General features: G+C 38.4%; 1 protein-coding gene across 7 annotated transcripts in view; it reads left to right on the forward strand.

Annotated features, from left to right (window-relative positions):
• The window catches only part of CD36 (CD36 molecule), a 35,472-nt gene extending 15,762 nt beyond the window's left edge, over positions 1-19,710 (forward strand). For 4 of the 7 annotated variants that reach the window (XM_048301801.1, XM_048301803.1, XM_048301798.1 and 1 more), the window contains exons 3-14: positions 4,701-4,861; positions 6,922-7,066; positions 8,079-8,261; positions 8,411-8,502; positions 8,920-8,966; positions 11,263-11,332; positions 12,959-13,146; positions 13,962-14,080; positions 15,403-15,476; positions 16,150-16,204; positions 16,401-16,569; positions 17,288-17,376. In XM_048301801.1, coding sequence (XP_048157758.1) covers positions 4,701-4,861; positions 6,922-7,066; positions 8,079-8,261; positions 8,411-8,502; positions 8,920-8,966; positions 11,263-11,332; positions 12,959-13,146; positions 13,962-14,080; positions 15,403-15,476; positions 16,150-16,204; positions 16,401-16,565 — 1,299 coding nt within the window. In that variant the 3' untranslated portion in view covers positions 16,566-16,569; positions 17,288-17,376. Of the gene's footprint in view, positions 1-4,700; positions 4,862-6,921; positions 7,067-8,078; positions 8,262-8,410; positions 8,503-8,919; positions 8,967-11,262; positions 11,333-12,958; positions 13,147-13,961; positions 14,081-15,402; positions 15,477-16,149; positions 16,205-16,400; positions 16,574-17,287 lie in introns of those variants that run through there. The other 3 variants (XM_048301805.1, XM_048301804.1, XM_048301799.1) reach the window with 3 other exon arrangements.
• Positions 19,711-20,830: the final 1,120 nt, after the last annotated feature.

Genomic DNA, 20,830 nt, shown 5'->3' on the forward strand with positions numbered 1-20,830 from the left:
GCCGTCATTGAGAAATTAGCTGGAGTAAACACTGCAGGATATATTTTGCTGGAAGGCTGCAAACTGCTTTTGAAGCAAAGAGACAGCTTCTGGAAGTGTATGGAAAATCTCAGGTGCCCTTAGGAGTTGGACAGAGACTCTATCAGGTGTTATCTCCTGGAGGGTGCTGTGCTGTGCTCTACCCAAGAGCAGTCCATGAGTGGACGACCGAAACAAAGTCCGTGTAACATAAAACACCCAGATGTCACATCTTTGTGTGTTCCAATTTATTATCAGACATCTGTGCTTCAAATCAGAACACGTGGCTATGTTTTCTAGCCACAGAAGGCTTTGCCTGTGTCTCAGAACATTTTTGGATAAGTTGTTACAAGTCCAACCTCCCACAGGGGATGGGACTTTTTAAAGAATTCAATATTATATATATATATGTTCTGATCATTTTCAAGGCTCTTTAAAGAAACTGTCACTTTAAGAGCACACTCAAAATGACACCAGCAGCAGCAGCACCTTGGCAGGGATCCACTGAAGGAGATTAGTGCTAAACTATTTCAGCTCTGATACTATTCACAGAAAGGTGCCCTTGATTCCAGGACCAAAGGGCAAAAGTCCAGTCCTAATTTCTCCAGACATTAAATCTGTCCAAAGAGGAGAGAAGTTTCCATGAAGATCTTAAAGGTTTAGAAAACTGACCGTGGTAGAGTTATGAGTGAAATATGGAAGTTTCAGAGTTCTCTACAAAAAAATATTTTGCTTGAGATTATCAAAATATACCTTTTGAACTGACTACACATTTCAGTTGAATATTATCATGTCTGTTGTCATTAATACTAGATATAATCTTGTCTAAAATTAAAAAAAATAATAAAAGCAAAAGGAAAGAAGCATCCAAAACAACAAATTAGAAAGATGTTGTTGGAAAAAGGTGTTTTGACATGGCTCGATTTCTACTTTTAGCCTTTCCCTCCTTAAAACAATATTATCTTTTTAGGCAAAAGTCCCATCACTTTAGTTATGGTTTTTTTTCCCAGCTAGGTTGAACCACTCAAAATTATAGGTAGTGGATTAATTTGCTAGCACAATCTTTATCACCACTTCTCTAAGTTCTGCTTTCTATCTGAGTGCATGAACTCAGGAGTTTAACATAAGTCACATAATAATACTTAATTTATTAAAGTCCTGATGAATTGGTAATACAGAATGTTGAATGATTTGCCACAATGCCTCAGCGCTGTACTGGGTTAGTCTCAGTTATTTTTAGAAATAAGGCTTTCAGTTATAGCTATTATTATGTTTGCTCATCTGTCTCTTTACATATCTGTGATCTATGATTGGCCAGATTATATGTCCTCAGCTACTGGAGGCATTGGAAACGCTTCTAATTTAAAATTGTGTTTGTGACATTCATATGCCACTTCTTTATACAAACTAATGAAGCTAAAGCAACTGCTGGCTCTCAGAAGAACACGAGTGATCTAATCACATGTATTCCTGCATTATCAATTTTAAGTTTTATTTACTTCTTTAAATTTTATTATCAAGGATTGAAAAGGAATAAAAGTTGTGATCCAACAAAGCCTGAATAGAAAGGCTAATAATAAGCTAATAATCATCACTTAAGAAGTAATAATAGCCATTCTTCCAGCTGCAAAATGGGAGCATTATTTGCTTTTCTTTAGCTTTACTTTTTCAGTTTTACAGAATTGTATTGTTTGTTTCCTCCACTTTATTTAGGCAGCCCAGCATACAATTTTGTTACAGCCCAAAGTATTTGTGTCACTTCTCAGTTCCCAGAAAATGGCATCTTTTGTCCATCTGGCTGGATTCTTTGTCAAGACAGAAACTTTGTCTTAAGTTTTGTGTTTCTTCATCAGAAATCACGATGGCTTAGTTTGCTTTGAATCAACGAAGTACAGCAAGCTTCTACTGCTGACTGCTCAGCATTTCTTGAATTTACTTATTGCTAGTTGACCCACCTCTAGTGGGGGGAAAATTGTCAGAAACAGAAAGGGCCAGAGTTCCCACTGGTTTCACTCAATCTTGTGCAGTTAGGTCATGGGATGAATTTAGCTGTGTAGCAACTGTGTTTGTGTAGCTACTTTTGCTGACAGTAGTTAACTATTGTGCAAGATATTAGAGCTGATGCAGATGGACTAGGGAGTTGAGAAGTGTTTTGTACTCTCAGTTGCATATTAGTTTCCTTTCATAACATCCCAAAGCACAGCAATGTTAATAGGGAACTATATAACTGCCCAGCCAGGTAGAGCGGTAATATTTAGGGATGGATTACTGGTGATCAAACAACAAAAACAAGGGGCTTGCTGGTGTGAGTGTATTAGTTTATTAAATGAAGACGTGAATAAGACGGATCTATGGATTTTATTGCACTTTAACCCGCCATTTGCACTCTCAAAGTATGTGACAGAGCCCCATAAATGCCTCCTTTGTGGGAGAAATGTTATTAACAATAATGGCTAAATGCCACTGAAAATAATGGTATTGTTATCTTCCTTCCTCCTCTTTCTTTTGTCCTGCTGCTTCCCATGTAATAATACTGGTTCCCTCTACACACACCCCTGAGCCGAATAGCTAACTGGTAGAAAGGTGACACAGAAAGCAAAAAAAAAAAAAAAAAAAAAAAAAAAAAGGGAAATTATATTCCTTCTGTCTGGCAGGCAGAAACAGCTCCCTGAGGAATAAGAGCTGGTGCAAAGGAATAGGGTATCACATAGATCAAGAGCTGTGAACTGTGAGAGCCTGTTGCCCCTTTGGCTGCAGCACTGCCAGATTGGATCAGCTGTACCCTTGAAACATTCCCCAAGTGTGTCCACAGTGACATTAGCTCACAGTGAATGGTGGGCTGCAAATCCACACTTTGTAACCCAGCAGAGTGCAGTGGCAGAGTTGGCATATCATTCTGGACTGCTCCAACCTCTGGCAAAGGGCTATAAGGGGAAGGGGAATGGGTGGAGGGGAAGAATTTTAAAATGTAAGTCATACCACTTTAAGATCTGTTAAATTCATCTGTTGTCACAATGTGGAAACTTCTTTATTCCCTGTTCCTGAGTATTGTCTTCTAGAAAGATTAGTTTGTCTTCTTGACCATATATCTGCTAGAAATTTAACCATTTCCCTACTCCAGTTACACAGTGGGAGGTCAAATCCTGGCATCTGTCCCTATCTTAGGACCCTGCTGAGTACAGATCACAGGCAGACTCTGGGCAGACTGAGTTGCACCTTTTATGTTATCCTGTTTCTCCCAGATTCTTGGAGCAATTCTCTGTGAAAACTGGGAAGGCGATTTCTGAATCATGTAAGCTTTTTCCTCTACATTCAGGAGCTGGTCTGCCCCATGCTGGGCCACAGCTGGGATAGTCTTTGACCTTGTGAGGTTCGAGTGCAAAGCCTCAAGATGATAACATGCTTGCTGCAGCAAGATTTCCTTCCCCTCTCACACAAATGCACATAAATTATAGCAGATATCCAGGCAGCAAGCCCAGTGCTTTACACCACCAGCAAGGTGTTTGCAACTCCACCATACAAACAGGCTGTTCACAGACAGAGCCTTGACTGTGTTACGAGTTCTCTAAGACATGGTATTTGTTTCTAACTGCAATAGTCATTAACTGGCAGTATCTATTTTGTTTAGGTGGTGATTGCTGAGTGAACTTCAGAGGCACAAACTTAAACCAGAAAAAAATCTAATAACTTTTAATTTAAAATATCTTTCCTTGCTATCTAGAGAAATTAGAGCCTTTTAATTTCTGGGCTTTATGAGTTGTGCAAATGAGCTAATTCGTCTTCAATCACTCTAATAAAGAAAAGCATCTTTTATGTTGGAGACAGGCAGCCTAGATTTTTCTTCTTATTGGAAAACATTTTTATGAAGTTTTGCCACCAAGGGGAAAACTTAGATTTTCCCAAGGCTTTGGGAAAATCCTATAGAAGAGGCCTGATACAGACCAGGCAAAGCAGGCATTCCCCTGAATATACTTTAAAACTCTCCTTCTCACTGTACAGTCCTGAGGACTGAATTACCATTTGCCGTATGGCTGAGTGCCACAGACTTAACGCTGTTGATTCCTCTAGAGTGGTTCCTGATGTATTGTTTTGTTCCTTCTTCCCTAAATCTGGAAAATTTCCTAATGAAACGTTATCAGAATTAGAGAGATTTCTTAGAAGGTCTCAGTTTTGGTGACAAAAATTTTCTGTCAAAGGAACAGTCCTTCAAGAGTACTTTGTGACTTCTCTGGGTGCAAAATTATCTAGAGCTTGAAAAATCTTCAGACATTACTCTCATTTCCTCCCTTGGGCTATTTGCAGTGTATGAAAAGTAGTTTATGGATTCTATAACCTGCTGGGTATCATTCAGTCATCAAAGATTTTCTCTTTATAAATAATCAGTGGTTTTGGCAAGTGTTTGAGAACTAAGGCAATGCCCCACAACAGCAATAGGAAAACTTTGCTGCCAGCTACATCAGTAATTGTATTGGTTTTAGGGGAACTCACTTTTGCTCTCACTGAACAGGAATGTCAAGCTGCCTCCAGACGTTGGCCAACTGGACTGTACATCTTGTACTGATGCTAAAATGGTGTTTTTTTTCGGTTTGCTGTGGAATCTTCAACAATCATCTAAAAAGTAAATGCAACTTTTCACTTGTCTCTTTTGTGGTTAATTTTAGTTTTGATTGTTGTACTTTCAGGAAGCTGTCATTGTCAATGGTACCACTGCTTTTCAAAATTGGCTTGTGCCAGGAAGCACAGTTTACAGGGAATTTTGGATTTTCCATGTCTTAAATCCTTCAGAGGTTATAGATGAAGGAGCTCAACCAAAATTTGAACAAAGAGGACCTTACACATACAGGTAAGAAAAGACCCTTCAATATGTGACATCATATCAGAAGTTTTGCTAAAGTCAGAGAAAGTTCTGCTGAGATAGAATTTATTTTTGAAATTCCAGCATTATACTTTAGTTAGACATGACCAAAATGCCTAAATTGCAGCTACACACAGCAATCCCAAACATCTTCTGGATTGTGTCTAACATAAGGAAAACACAAATAGAAATAGGTAATTGGATGTGAAGCTGCTTGCTCTTGTGGAAAACAGTAATTCATTGGCCACAATATCACAGAGGCAGTTGCATTCCTTCCTGTTCAGTTTTCACCAGCTTTATAGTAGGATAAAATATGACAGATGCCCTAAAACCAAGAGATTATCTTATCATCCATGCATCACTACTACTTACTTTAATAAAGTGGCTTCTTTTGTTTTTTCTCCTTTGTGACATTTTTAATCAATAGCTGTTCTTTTTTCAAATTTTCCTTGGGAAATCATTCCTTTTTCTGAGTGTACTAGATAGGGTGTAGATGCAGCAGTCTTTCCACGTTTAAGGGAGGTTTTATTATGTGTTTAATATTAAATGTGATGTTGGCATAGGACTAGTTGGTGCTTCCTGAGTAACTAAGCCCAATATTTGCTATCACTGGCACCCTTGTTAGGAAATTGCTTTCCTGTGATGATAGGATATTTCTTTCTCCATAACTTTGAGGGTGTATATTGTATTCACAAGATAGTTTTCCATTTCAGCATCTACAGCCGAAGTGCCTTGATGCCTAAAAGCTTATTTATTTCTCAATGGAAAGAGAGAAGTCTTAGTTCACAAAGTACCTAGGAAGACAGAGGAAAGGGTTACACAGGAATCAGGAAAAAGACAGTTAAGAAATACTGCAGAAGGTGAATTGCCACCAAACAGAAACGTTTTACTCTGGCGCTGATGGTGATGCTGGTTTTCTCAGGGACAAATCTGAGCCATAAGCCTAAATAAGACTAAGTAAGAAATGACGACTGTGAAGTGAATGCTCCTCTCGCTGCTGCACTCATGCTTTTCTGGGATGTTGGGCCTACCTGAGTAGCTGTGACATTGAGTCTCTCTCGCTCTCATTCTCCCTTTAAATATTTAGTAATTTATTATAGTGTAGAACAGCTTGAAAACACATTAATTAGAAAGAAAAATTTCTCAACTTTCAGGTAGGTGCTCTACACATTAGGCTAATAATTAAGTTTAAAGGTATGCAAACCATTTCTGAGAAGCCAAGATCCAGCTGCTCTTCAGATAAGACCCACCTGCACTGACTACATCTGTACCACGCGAAAATGCTCTCTGTACCTTTTGTACCCCCCCCACACTCATGCTGGAAGATCTGATGGAGTATCCTGAAGATCCCTGCTGAGTTGGAGCTGGGATAAACTACAGCATAGACTGTCATTTGATCCCTGCTGGCTGCTGTCCCCACAGAGGGGTCAGCAAGGGGATGGGACTGGAAGAGAAGAGCTGAAGCTAGAACTGCAGCAGAGCTTTGTACCTTAGAGATCTGCTGACAGGGCATGACTGGCAGAACCTCAGTGGGACTGAAAAATTGCTTATAAATCTCTACATGCATATCAAATATGATCAAAGTAACCTTATGGGTTTAACCTGTTTTGTTGCAACACATGTCTATCAGATTAAAATCTGTGTGTTTATGACTGCGTCACTCCCTTCTAATTACATGCAACCATGAAACAGCTTACGACAAAACATGACAAAGCATAATTCATTTAAAACAAAATATAAAAATGTGCAAGATCCATTAATGACAAAAAAAATAAAAAAGATATGTTTGTTTTCATTTTAGTATCAAGAAAACTATTCCATTTGGGAATAGGGAAATATTTCCAAAAGAACAGTATTTTGCAAAAAAATGAATTTTTGCATGTATTCATATGAAAAGTTTATAAACCTTTTAGTGGTTATAAAATGTTCAACATTCATTTTACCAAAATGTTCATCAACTTTTCAAAAACCTTCAGTCAGGCATGGTTATGTGTTTTCTCAAAAGTCAGACATTAAAAATATTCGCTGTTTGTGTTTTGTATTTCAAGGGTGCGATATTTACCCAAAGAAAATGTCACGGAAAATGAGAATGGCACAATATCCTACATGTTGCCCAACATTGCTAATTTTGAACCTGATATGTCTATTGGGACAGAAAATGACAACGTGACTGTCCTCAACCTCGCTGTTGTAGTAAGTAAAGAAAGAAAGCCATAGTGTCCAGAGACAAATGTTGAGTTACTGGAGGAAAGAGGGGAGAAGTTCATAGCATCACAGAGTAGTTTGGGTTGGAAGGGACCTTTAAAATCATCTAGTTCCAGCCCTCCTGTCTTGGGCAGGGACACCTTTCACTACAGTGTGTTAAAAGCTCAAAAAATGTCCTCCTCGTCAGTTTTAGCATGGAAATAAATCAAGAGTTTGCGGATGGGTTCCCTTGGTGTGTGAGATACAGCATGAACAGTACAGGGCGGATTTGCCATGCTGTTTCCATAATACCATTAGGCCTGCTTAGCAGGGGAGGCTGCATTAATTCCCACATCCTGTGTCTGCATGGCCTCACCACCACAGAGCTTGGGCCCCATGGTGCAATCCTGGAGCTCTCCTGTCCTACTGAGATATTAGTTATTCAAAGAAGAGCACAGGGATCTTCACCTAGAGTAGTGCTGGAGCCTTTTTAGTCGAGGTGTTTTTGTCTTATCAAAGGCTGACAGTGTTTGCCTTTACAATTTTCATATTTATATTCAGCCCTCGTTGTATTGCAACTTTCTGCTGTCTTCATGTGAGTGCTCAGGATTCTGTGAGAAGGTGTCTGCAAGGGGCAGAGTGTGAAGATGCTTGGTGTAAACATAAAATAGAACCATACCAGCAGTCACAGAATCACAGAAGAGCCCATGTTGGAAGGCAGAGCAGATGGGTCTCCAGGGCTCCCTGTGAGCCTGTGAGCTTCAGCTGTTCTGTCATTCTGTGATTAGGGCTGATCTAGTGAACTCATGTAATCAGTCAAGAAAAATTGTCTGCTTTTGTGTAACCAGTATGGCAAATAATTGTTTTGTTAAGTGTCAATTTTATGTAGAAACTTAACTTCGAGGGAGCTGCAAATCTGGGAACTGGCTTTACCAGACATTTCTTAGAGTCAGTCTCTGTATTTTTAATTAAAAGCACATGCGGACTTTTATGCTAAACATTGATTTTATTGCTGTTGTAGGCTGTACCTGCCGTGTTCCCAAGTACTTTTATGCAATCAATAATAAACACTTGGATTAAATCTTCTAAGTCAGCCATACTGCAGAACAGAACAGTGAAAGAAATACTGTGGGGGTACACAGATCCCTTCTTAGACAGTGTCCCCTTCCCTGGTGTGAACCCAGTTGTGGGAGTCTTCTACCCGGTAAGTGAAACCAATGAGGAGGCAATGCCTTCAGTTATCGTTCAATGAATAAAACTTAAGACAGCTGCTCTGAGGAAGAAAGATCTGACAAAGCTATAAATTTGTTCAATATTTCTAACTGTTATTCCTTCTTGTTGCATCTGTTACAGTATAATGGGACAAGTGATGGACCTTACAGTGTCTATACTGGGACAGAAGATATTTCAAAAACAGCAATAATAGAAAGCTATAAAAATAAAAGGTAACATAACATTGTAGATAAAAAATACATATTTTCAATGTTTGGCTTTTAAGAGTTGATTCACTAGGAGCTGTAGATAAATGGAAAATCCTTCAATGATTCAAAGGAAACAGGATCAAGCCCTGGTCTTAGCAAAACCATCTCTTTCTTTCAGCTGTTAATAGTTCTGTTAGGAGCTTGGACTTAAAACAGTTATTGATTTTTTGAGACAAGTAGTTACTTCTGTTTTGCATGCTTAAGTAGCTAGATTGCTTTTATCCTATTCTAATGGATCCTATAATTTATCTGAATAAATCCTTTGCCTTTGCTCATGGGTCAGGCTTATACTGGAACAGTTATATTTGGCAATACAGGTAATTAAATTGCTTACCTGGTATAATTTATTATATGCAGCATGACTTTTATTTTACCCTACAGGACTCTTTCGTACTGGCCGGATCACTGTGATATGGTTAATGGCACAGGTGAGCCTATTAAACATTTTAGAACTTCAACACTTTTCTTGATATTGCAAGGGAATAAAGAGATACAATATTTAAATTAACTCCCCGGGGCTTTGCCAGTTCGGTATTCTGTATATTAAGTATCTATATATATGCATACATACTACTACTATGATATATGCATATGTGTGTGGCTATTAAAATATATGAATTATTTATTACTGTACATTATTTTCCATACACAAGCACACAGCCTCTACATTTAGGGTAGATGTGGAAGAGAAACAAAATTATCCAGTTCTCTTGTTTCTACTAATTATTTTCATTGTACAATATAATTAAGATTCTTTTTCTTTGCTATAACAGTTGAAAATTATCTTTGCATTTTAATAATGCACATTCATTTACACTGTAGAGAATTTAATTAAATGCACCAGAATGGACATCCTGATATATGAAAAGAAATTGAGGCAACAAAGGAGGCTGTCAGACGAATGGCTTGTAGACCACTAGAAAGTGAACAGCAATGAAGAAGAAAAGTAGTTTAGACTGGGATGAGTAGCCTGTAGAGGAATATTTTTGAATTTGCTTCTGGAATTCATATGTAAACAGCTGAGTTGTTCAAGATACATTTGTTGAAGGTGATATTTTTCTTTTTGGTAAGTGAAAGCATTGCTGTGAGGACACCACAATCTGTGGAGCTGAGGCTGGTAGGTGTCTGGTGGAGGCTTTTGGAGAGAGCTCCAGACCTACAGTAGATGAATATCAAAACAAGCAGGATTTTCTGTTGGGTTGTTCTGTTTGGGTTTTTCCCTCCATTTTCCATTCTGCTTTACCTGGCATAGATAATTTTCCTTATAACCCAGATCATGCAACAAGTATTTGAAGTATTTAAAATACATCACAAGAATCCGATTTTCCAAAAGTCTGGGAGCCATGAAGGAATAGTTCCTTTTTAAATTGTGTAAATAATTTTATAAGCAACAGTATTTTCTTACATTCTAGGACTTGCTTTCTTTCTTATGGGGCCTGGCATCTTTTTTTTTTAGCCAGGGTCATCTTTTTGTTGATTCTTCTTCCATAGCTGATGGAATAAACATATGCCACCAAGTAATTAAGTGCTCCAGTACAGTGAAAATGAGCTTTTACTTGTTAGCAAAGATTGCTGCACAGTTTGCAAGGGCATTCAGTGTGACATTGCTGTGTTTGGAGATGCAACAGGTTTAAAAAGTCTTGTAAATGTGAGAATTCTTTATCTTGTAAGCTTTCACATGAAAGCTCAACATGTATAGTATAAGAAAATACATATATATAAAAATATAAAACAGTATAATTGTACGGGGCTTGACATGAATCCATGTTTGCCAACCTTACAAGAATGCCAAGATTTAGAAACAGAGTGTGTGTTTAGGATGATCTTGAATCTTTGAAAAAAAGTGCTTCTGTCAGCAGTGGGCAAGTGGCAATATGTAATTTAGCTTTCTTGCTCTTGCCAACTAGATTCAAAGATATCACAGATGTTTGCAATTGTTTGGTTATGGCTGGTGCCTAAGAAACTAAACAGAAATTGTTGCAAAAACTAACAAATGTACTGGTTACAACACCTTAATGGAGAAAATGGCAGACGCTCATTTTACGTAACTGAGTGCTTGCAGTGCAGAAATACAAATCTGAGTGTCTGCACTCTTTTTTGTAACAAGTTGAGAGAAAGACAGAACCAAAGTGCTATCCTCTGACTTATTCTGCCTACCTACCATGGTTTGAGGTGGACTGTGCTCTAGAAGTGGCTTCCTCCTCTCCATTAGTTCTAGAAGGGCCTCAACTTAGAGGCCCACTTGAGCAATCTTTGGTGAAAAAGGTTTAGCACTGATGATTAAGTAGACAGTGTTGACATTTGCAGCTGTGTTCCTTGTAAGCGCTGAGTGTCATAACTGCAGGTGACCCAAGCTTCTCTAGGAAGATTTAGGTCTATAGACTGCATGAACCTTGAAGCAATGGCAATAGGTATTTGGTTTCATATCAAGCAGAATTTTTTTTTTAAATCCTCAGTTTTACATGGGCTTGATCATATAGCTTCGCGTCTGGGGGGAGGGGGAAAGCTACTGTATCTTAGCCACTTTCAAGAACAATTACATCTTATCTTTGAAGTGCCTGTTAATGTGCAATAACTTACATAAACATTTTCCCCACATATGACTCATATTGTTTATGTTTATCACAGCTTTATATAGGACAGTAGCAGCTGAGTATTGAGCTAGCAATTAAATAAGGTCTATTAAGTAGAATTGCTTTCAAGCTCTTCTTATTTTGTTCACAGATGGAGCATCCTTCCCACCATTTGTTAAGAAGAATCAGGTACTACGCTTCTTCTCCTCCGATATTTGCAGGTAGGCTGGTCCTTTCCTGGAGTGTGTTCACATGTTCGTGTCGCACTGCACGCTCTTTGTTTTCAGAAGGTGGCTGCAGTGGCTGTGCTTGGGCTCAGGTCAGCCAGGCAGTGCAATGTAAACTTTTCATCTAAAACACAAGTAAAGTTATGAGTTGTGTCATGATTCAGAGCCTGATTCTTCCACTTTTATATATGTCAAGTAGCAAGTTATTTACAATGTGCTTTATTTCAGCCACTTACAGATGTGTATTCAAGAAAATGTGACACTGTGAGCTATTAGCAATCTGTAAAAGGAATTGAGGGCCGCAGGATTCAAATCCTGAGCTTCTTCTAAGATCAGGACCTAGCCTTGTTTGGTCTGAGAAGGTAACAGGTACAGCAGAGTCCAATTAGGTCCATCTTTGGCATTTCTGGAGAAAATCATCTATACAGAACAGCGTTCACTGTCACTCAATAGATACTCAAAATTGTTTTCTCACAGGATATTTTTACGTATTTTATTTTTATGTGTTTACAAACAAACAAGCCTGCTTAATGCATCCAGTGCTGATGACTTTTAAACCTGCTGCTTCTGCTGGGCTATCCAGTGTCCCCGAGTTTTCCAGTGGGATCTCTGAAAGAAATGTTAAAGATTTAAAGTGCATCACAGTGTCTTAACTTGGGAGGTTGAAACCCTTTATTTCTTTTGCTGCCTGGAAACAGATGCTTCCTTTTTACTAGGTTTAAAGTGGGCCATTTGCTTTGCAGAGTGTTTGTTTCCAAAGATCAGTGTTCTTATGAGGAGTTAAAGGAGTTTTTTGGTGAAGCATTTTTTCGCCAAACTGGAAAACATTTCCCAAGTCGTGGAAAAGGGAATTCTATGCAGGGGAGAAATGATACAATTCTTTGGATTGATTGCACACAGTTTGAGAGATCCCTCCAGCCATTTAATTCTCACAATTCATGAACACTAAAGGACAGTAACAATTGCCCAAAGGTCCTGCAGAAGCAGGGTCAGGAAAAATTGTCCTGTCCATGTTGCAAAACCCTTTTGTTGGCTGCAATGCAAAGTGTTGGTGTCCTGGTTACATTACTGTGTAGCAACCATGTCTCTGTATCATCTGATAATGAATTAGCAAAAAGAAGCTGAAGTAGTATTCTGATTCACTTGCAATGGGAAAAGGTTATATGCAGGATGTTGCCTGCATCATAAAGCTTAGACTGTCACGAGGTCAGCAAAAAACTGTATCAGAGATGATTTATATGGATAAGCATCTCTACTGTAGTCCAGAAACTTTCAAAAACCTCATAATGGCAGTGGGTATAGAAATGTGTAGGGAAAAGACATCTCAGTTATTTTGCTAGTTTTTGTTATTAGTATTTGAACTTTTGTCTGTCTTTTTGTGTATTGTCATGCTCATCTCTGAGCTTGTACATCCTTTTGTGAAAATGTGGAATATTCTTTAGTACAGAGGAGCAATCCTACAATTCTCTGAACAGTGTGGCAGGAACCTGGACATTGGCTCCCTGGGACGGGGAGTTTCTTTTAAGAGAGAGGCAGCTGGGGGACCCTTCAGGAGCATTGGCACCAAATCAGACTTTTAATCCAAATGGGTGAAACACATTTCTCCTCTTTTGTGTTCAGATCGATCTACGGAGTTTTCCACAGCAAGCAGGTTGTGAAGGGAATCACACTCTATCGTTTCATAGTTCCTCGTGAAGCATTTGCATCACCAGCTGAAGTCAGAGACAATTATTGCTTCTGTACGGATCCAGTCATATCAGAGAACTGCACATTAGCCGGAGTCCTGGACATCAGTGCCTGCAAAGCAAGTATGGTGGTGACACAGTACTGCCACACAAGCCATTTAACTGGGGACAAGGCACTTGTCCTGTAGCTGAGGTGTTACTCTGAGGTCCAGGATGTTTGTGTTTGTTTGTGAATTCTTGCACAGATTGCTTGTGAGACCCCCTCACATTTCTTCAGTCTCATTGCCCAAAATGAGGACGATAATATTTCTGTATTTTGCATAGTGCTATGCAAAATTGGGATACCATAGATTGTGTACTGAAACTGCAGGAATGTGTGTAGAGGAAGGAAAGGAGGGGCTCTGTGTAAAAGCCAGAGATAGTCACAGTCCTTGTGTTTGTGGGAATTCACACACACGGCGGGGGTGGGTATGTACACAATTACATACACATTCAGAGACTGAGAGACAATACTGGCTTAGTTTGGTGTTGGTAAAATAAATATATACTGAGTCTGCACTTGTTGCAGAGTGAACTGCGAGGGGTCCCTTCAGGCTAAGACGAGATCATGAACGTGGGGGGAAACATTGACAATCTCCTCACCTCAGCATGAAACTGGGAGCACTGCCAGCTCCACAGTGTAGGCACAGACAAGCAGGGTTTGTAGCTGCAGTTTATTTCACCATGCAGATTTTTCTCATGACTGAAAATGTCACTGAAATGCTTGAATTTTGTTTTTTTGGTTGGGTTGGGGTTTTTTTGGGTGGTGGGGTTAGACTATTAACATTTTTATCAGGATTGTACATCTATATAGCAAAACTATGTTTGGAAAATGACCTGTGAAAATGAGCGCCAAAGCAAGGCTTAATGATTCAAGAGAGTTTGGTTTTTTTCAATAGAAAGACCGGTATATATCTCTCTTCCCCATTTTCTTCATGCAAGTGAATCTGTATTGCATAATGTGGAAGGCCTGAGCCCAGATGAAAAGGAGCATGAGACGTATCTGGACATTGAGCCTGTAAGTCCAAGTACTTAATACTTGTACCTTGGGAAACTTGCAGTGTTTAAATTTAATAGTAATAGAATTGGCCTTTTGCCAGAGGGACAAGCAAAAGATGCATTATTTTCATGCTTGCTTTTCTAAGGTCTGCTCTCAAAGTGGGATAGTTTCAGCAGGGGAAATTTAGAACAGAACTTGATCTCATTCTGACCTTCAAAGTTTTGAAAATTGGTTTTGATTTTGACTTACTGGGAATGTGGGATTGAATAGATTCTTCAAACTGTGAAGTATGTTGTAGCTTTTCTATAACTTTTCTATACTTGAAAGTTATAGAAAATTCATATTCTATGAAACTTCTGTTTCCTCTGCACTTAATTTTTAAAATTTTTCTATAACTAGCCATTTTTGGATAATTACTCTCTCAATTGAAACTAAATAAACATACATGAGTTTATTTCCAATTGGTAGAACTCTAAACAGGCTGATCTAAATAGATGCAATTCAAGTCTTTGTGACTTGGATTGTCCAACAGATCTCCCAAACAGAATGAATTTATTTTGATTTCTTAAAATTCACCTCTATTTCTGTTTCAGTGATTCAGTTAACTTCAAGTGTATTTACCAAAGTTTTCTAAATTGTATGATGAATTCTAAGGTTCCAAAATTCTATTTTGCTTTATTTTGAATGAAAAGGCAAAATTGAGAATTTCTCACTAAAATTTGGCAGTTAAGCTATGTAACTTCAATGAGGAGATATGAAGTTAAATCTTTGTTTCACCTTATTTGGAGTAGAAAAATCAAGATTTTCCTAAATATTACACAAAATTTTCAAGGATTACAGCCTATTTTTTTTTTTTTTTTTGTGAAAGACAGAGACAGGAAAAAAGATATGAAGAAAAGATTTGACCTTTGTATAGATATGATATTATATATATGATGTAGATAGATATTGTCACTGATATGAAAAGTTTGTTTTCTGCCCTATGCAAGTTAAATGTCCTCCATTTTGAAAAAGAAAATTTAGCTGCTTTTTGGTGCAAAAAACCCCTGAAATATATTTTTATATGAAATATAAAAATGACTGATTTAGTAGTTTTAGCCTTTGCCTTCAGATTTAAATGTAAATTACAGAAGTAACTATGGTAAAGCCACAAAATTAGAACTTCTGTGAGAAATGAGAAACCCTTAGAAACATGACCATTTCATAAAAAAATTAATCCTTCCAAACATAAGGATAAAATAATCCCAAAGTGCTTTCGGACACAGTCCATATTATAGGCTTTTGCATCTAATTAAAAAATTTAAATTAATGTTTTGTTGGTTTTTTTTCACTGGTTTTAGGTGACTGGTTTTACACTACGATTTGCAAAAAGGCTGCAAGTAAACCTCCTTGTGCAACCTTCAACAAGAATTGAGTAAGTGCTACTTCATTATTTTATTTTTAATGAATTTTTAAGAGGGCTGATTGGTCTATGAGAGCATCAGTAGAAATGTCTTGGAGAAGAAGGAATAAAAATACTTTCCTGAAGCTTGTTCAGAGCAAATCTTCCAGAGCGGGACACTGCCCAAGCATTTTAACACACATTTGATTTCTCTACAGAAGCTTACAAGGCAACATGTTCTTAAAAGTAGCGTTCTTATAAAACCCAAATGGGAGCCATGAGGATGAACACAAAAGACAAATGAGACAATGAGAAAGAGAATTTATGTATTCCCTGTCACTAAATGTTATTATCACAAGGGTCAATGGGTCTCTAGCTGTTTTTTTTCCTCTTCATTGGCTCAAATGTACATGGATAGACACACCTTTGGCATCCTGTACATATGAACACCACACAGATCTTCAACCCTCTCTGTGTCTGACTGCCCAAATACAGAAGATTAGGCAGAAAATGGTGTTTGCCCAATATGTAAAATGACAGTTATTAATTGTAGTTTTGGTTTGGTTTGTGTTTTTTTCACTCCAAAAGTATTTAAAAGGTACACCTTGAAGTCAGAAATACAGTTAGAGAAGAAAAACGTTTAAGTGGAGACTGGGCTTATGTAGCAAACTAAAAGTAACATGCTGTACTTATTTTCTCATTTCAGTCCTTTAAAAAAAGTTAAAAAACCCTATGTGTTCCCTCTTCTTTGGCTAAATGAGGTTAGTATATTTTATGTCTATTAATATTCTCTGTTTTAAAACAAACAACCAAAAATCTACCTAGCTTTTTCAGTCTTGGTGCCCTGAAACTGGGTAATTAAAATCGTGCTGTGATTTGCACCACACCAAGAACATATTCGCCAACTGAGGTCTTGCATATCTACCTTTCACTGACGATTTTCTTGCACATTTTCAGTCTGCTGTTATTGGGGATGAGAAAGCAGAAATGTTCAGAGCTAAAATCTCCAGTCGGCTCCAGCTGCTGAGCACGTTGCAGATGGTGTTAATAATCGGAGGCTCTGTGGCGTTCCTGGCGTTCTTGGGGTCCTATTTCATTTTCAGGTCGAAGAAATTAAAATAAGTAGGTAAGCACTAACAGCTCAGTCCTCAGCAGTGACTTCTCCTCTGGGTTTCAAGAGTTCAGAGTCATTACCTATTTCACTGTTCTTTTTTTTTTTTTAATGTGCTAGAAAATTCAGTAGTTGTTCTTCTAGAAATCATCCAGATAATTGGCCTAATGTTTTCAAGTTCTCTTCCCATCCTGTATCTTTCAGGATGCTCTTAACTCGGTGTGGGGGGGGGGGGATCGGGAACTACATCAGAAGAAGAAGATTTTCATTTGTTTGTTGTGATTTCTTTAAAATCAACATTTTGTCCAAGACTGTTAAACTGTTCAGAAGTATCCTCTAGCACCTCTCTGAGACAGAGGCCACACAGCTGCAGATTCCTGTGCTCTGCCAGGACATCCCCCTGTCTGAGGTTCAGAGAACCTGCTGTAAATTACACTTTCTATTGAGTGATGGTTTCTCACTTCCTCTCAGTGGTGCGTCAATGTTATGTTGGTCTGAACACTTCCTGAACATTCCTGGTTCAAAAAGGCAAAATATACTCCCATCAGGGGTAGACTAACCAAGTAGTGGATGAATGTGCTAGTATCTGGGGAAACAAACACATTTTTGGAATTTTTTAAAAGAAGTGCAGAGACATGAATGTTGTGGTAAGAAGTATGCTATACTAAAGAGATATTCTTAAGCTGAAGACTTACCTCACCATATGCTGAATTCTGATTTTATTTCACTACAGGTAACAAAAGACTTCAGAGGTAGTCAATGTTTAATTGAAATTTCAGCCAAGCAGCTCGTTAAAATTCAGAGACAAAAGGTATGATTCAAAGCACAGTCAATCCACATGCTATGGAATTCAACATACTTTTCCATTTTGAGAAGACCAGCTTACTAACCCAAATAAGCTGATGTTTTTGAAGGTCAACATATCTGACATCACTAAAGAGGCCACTGTGGAAAATACACTTTCAAAAAACTTTATTTGAAACTTGTTATACATTTTAAATTGCATTCAAGCAGACTGAAATTGAGGTGCAGTTGGATTTTAGTCCACCTTCTGCCATTTATGCAACTTGCTACTCATTTTCTTCTGGATTTGCAAGAAAAATGAAAGCCGCTTGCTGATGTTCCGTCTCTGAGCACAGGCTGGGAATGACAACAATTTGGAGCTCATGCTGTGCTCTACATGCTCTCATTGCAATATTTCTCTCTGTTCCTTTAAGGAATGGAAGCTGCTGCAATAGAACTGCTCTCTGTCCTCTATTCAGGGATGTGAATTGCATTGAATGTGAAGTTTATAATGTAAAGTTACTAACTGTAATACATGAAGTTTATAAAAGACTAAAATACGTGTTTTATACAGTTTTTATGGAGATGGCTCATAGATACACCACAGTTCTCCATATGTTGATGGAGATCATCAACATTTGACTCCACAGCTGTTTATTAATCTGAATCACTCCCTAACTCCCAACCTACTCCACTGCTCTTCCCGTTGCCTCTTGTGAGCTCTTATTTCTGGCTCTTGTTTGAACACCAGCCTCTGCACTGCTCTAAGGCCACTTTTCCCAAAGCGTCCATTGGAGAATGATCTGATATGTCACCTGACAGACCAAGAGAAAATATTCCAAATTGCTTCAGAGAGAGGAAGGACTGAGATAATGATTTTGATAAATGTCAGAGGGTTCCGCTTGCTGTAGAAGCACATAAATGAAAACAGGTAGCCTCAATCACTTATTGATAAACCACCTGCTGTTAGGAAATTTGTGCATTTATTTAATGAGGTGTATCAGCCTGTAGACAGGTACCAAGCACTGCTGTCTGCATAAATAGTTGACTTTTTCATTTGATCTGAATGCTGTATTTTATTCTGAGAGTCAATGGGGCAAATACGGAGTGTTGTGGGGTCTCTTCTTTTTCCATGGACTCATTAAATTCAGAATAAGAGCCTAAGTTAAGCATTTTCTATGATTTCTTTTTGGATTTTTTTGTCCCCTTATTTAAGAACTGCAAAAAAAAGGGAAATAAAACATAGTCTTCCTCTCATGTCCTGCTGTTTGGAAACAATGCTACAATGGATTATAAACCACAAAGCTAATAAAGGGCAATGTCTTTGGCTGGGTATCTTTAGTAAGATGTTCTTACCTTTGGAAATAAAGGGAAAATCCAACTGATTATAATGCTGGTGTTTTATTGTTTTATTCCATTGTTCCTTGTGGACAAAGTTTTGTAGCTATCAGCAGAGCTGATGAGTCACAGAAATCCCAAGACGTTCTTCTTGAAGGTGAGGTCTGTGAGGTACATGGCTGCACTCTTTCCTGCTGCGAGCTGGAAATGCCAGCTACCAGGGCAGCTGGTGTGACACTGGAGGGAAGGGCTGCTCTCAGCCCGTGTATTTGATTACTCATGGTGCTGGCTAGTCAATGGAAAACAATACCTTTCTCTCATATCCACGTTATTGCTGGTGTCATGTATGATGCTCTGTTCCCGTATTTGGGGGCAACTTGACACAACTGAAGGCATCCCTAGAGTCCTATGGACTGGTATGAGGGCAGCTAAAGTCATTAAGCCGCATCTCCTCTGAGATAAACACAGCTCTGCCGTGGTTCAAGATCTGACACCAACTTTTTATAATAAAATGTCTTTTGTGCCAGCATCTAACATGAAAGGAAAAACAGCAGTGCTCCTGTGGTTTTTGATATGCTAACATTTCAGCTTAATTTTATTTGACTTCAAGTACCTTGTCAGTAAGTTAGTGTTTGCTTTACTAGTGTTGTTTAGTGCTGTGTGGTGCTCCAGCAGCAGTGATCGAGCAAGTCAGGCCATGATTTTAAATGTCTCAGGGCCAAATTTTATATGGACAGAACTATATGTTTGTCCATATGTGTAATCTCATTGATCTCAATGCAGGTTTGGGCTTTTAAACTATGTCCAGCATCTAGACTGCACTTGAATTATTATTTGTTGTTATTTTATCCAAAACATCAGTTACAGTTATTGTTACTTCATGATACTAAGGCTAATGTTAAGTACTTACATTTGTTCAAACAGTGCAGGGTAAACTTTCATTAGAAATGTAAATGAAAATACAAATAAAATAAAGCTCAAACCTTCTTTCTGATATCCTTATGTTTAATTGTAAATAAAGCCTTCTGTGTTGAATAATGTAGTCCTTGTGTCTCTTTTTTTGGTATTTTGGGGTATGCGTTCTTTTTCTAGAAACTGATTTTTTTAAATTGATGAATAACTGAGCTTACAGCTAACCTTGTTAAATCATTGAACTCTGGCACACAGCAGCTTCCTAGAAGAGCATGTTGCTACATGAAACATTAGAAATACCAGTGACATACAGCATTTATTTTGTCTGTTGGTCGGAACACAGTGCTAATAACACCAACACTGTGCATTCGATCCTCGTGTGGGCAATTCACAAGAGTACGATTCGATGATCCTTGTGGGTCCCTTCCACCTCAGAATATTCTGATTCTGGGATTTATGTTCTGGATCACAAAAAGGAGAAGACTTTTTGGAAAAAGGTGAGCACCAGCACATCTAAACTGAAGCAATTGTAAAACAGACCCAGGAAGCCAAGCTCAGAGAGAGGCCTGTTTTCAAATCTCTGAGCTGGATGTGTTGGCAGGATGGTGTTAGCACATCCAGCTGCACATCACAACAACCTTCCCTGGCTCGGCTGGCCCAGCAGGTCAGGTAGGAGGCAAGAAGGGCTATGCTCCTGCCTCATGTTCCCCACCCACCCCAGGTCCTATGTGTGAAAGTCAGATCTGACCCAAGATCTAACAGCCCACACACTTACACCCCAGAGCAGCTATGCCAGCTCTTGATCTCTAATTTTAATTATGCATTCAAAGCCTGTCTTAAAACCTGTTCTTCCCAGCTAGCTTACCACTGTCTGTTAAGGTAATATAAACGTGTTACTCTACCCTGAAAAAGAAAGAAAATTAATGCCTTCTATGTTCTTTTAACTGTGACAGTAGGCAAGGGCTTGTTTTATTGACAGGTGTGCACATCAGCATATTAAAAGAAAATAATAAAATATTCTTACAGCTTTTTTTTTTTCTCAGTAGCCATATAAAACCAGAAACCAGAAAGATAAATGACTTGCACATACCAAATGCAATCTGCATTTATAAATAAATGCCATTATTTTTCTATTCTCTGTTCCCTTTTTGCCTATCAGTTGGCCCTGTGATGCTCTGCTGGTTTCACCCTCTCCCAGCAATAACCAAGGGAAGCAGGGATTTACAGACAACACCAGGCTGGG

Source organism: Corvus hawaiiensis, chromosome 4, assembly GCF_020740725.1.
Source record: "Corvus hawaiiensis isolate bCorHaw1 chromosome 4, bCorHaw1.pri.cur, whole genome shotgun sequence".
NCBI lineage: Eukaryota > Metazoa > Chordata > Aves > Passeriformes > Corvidae > Corvus > Corvus hawaiiensis.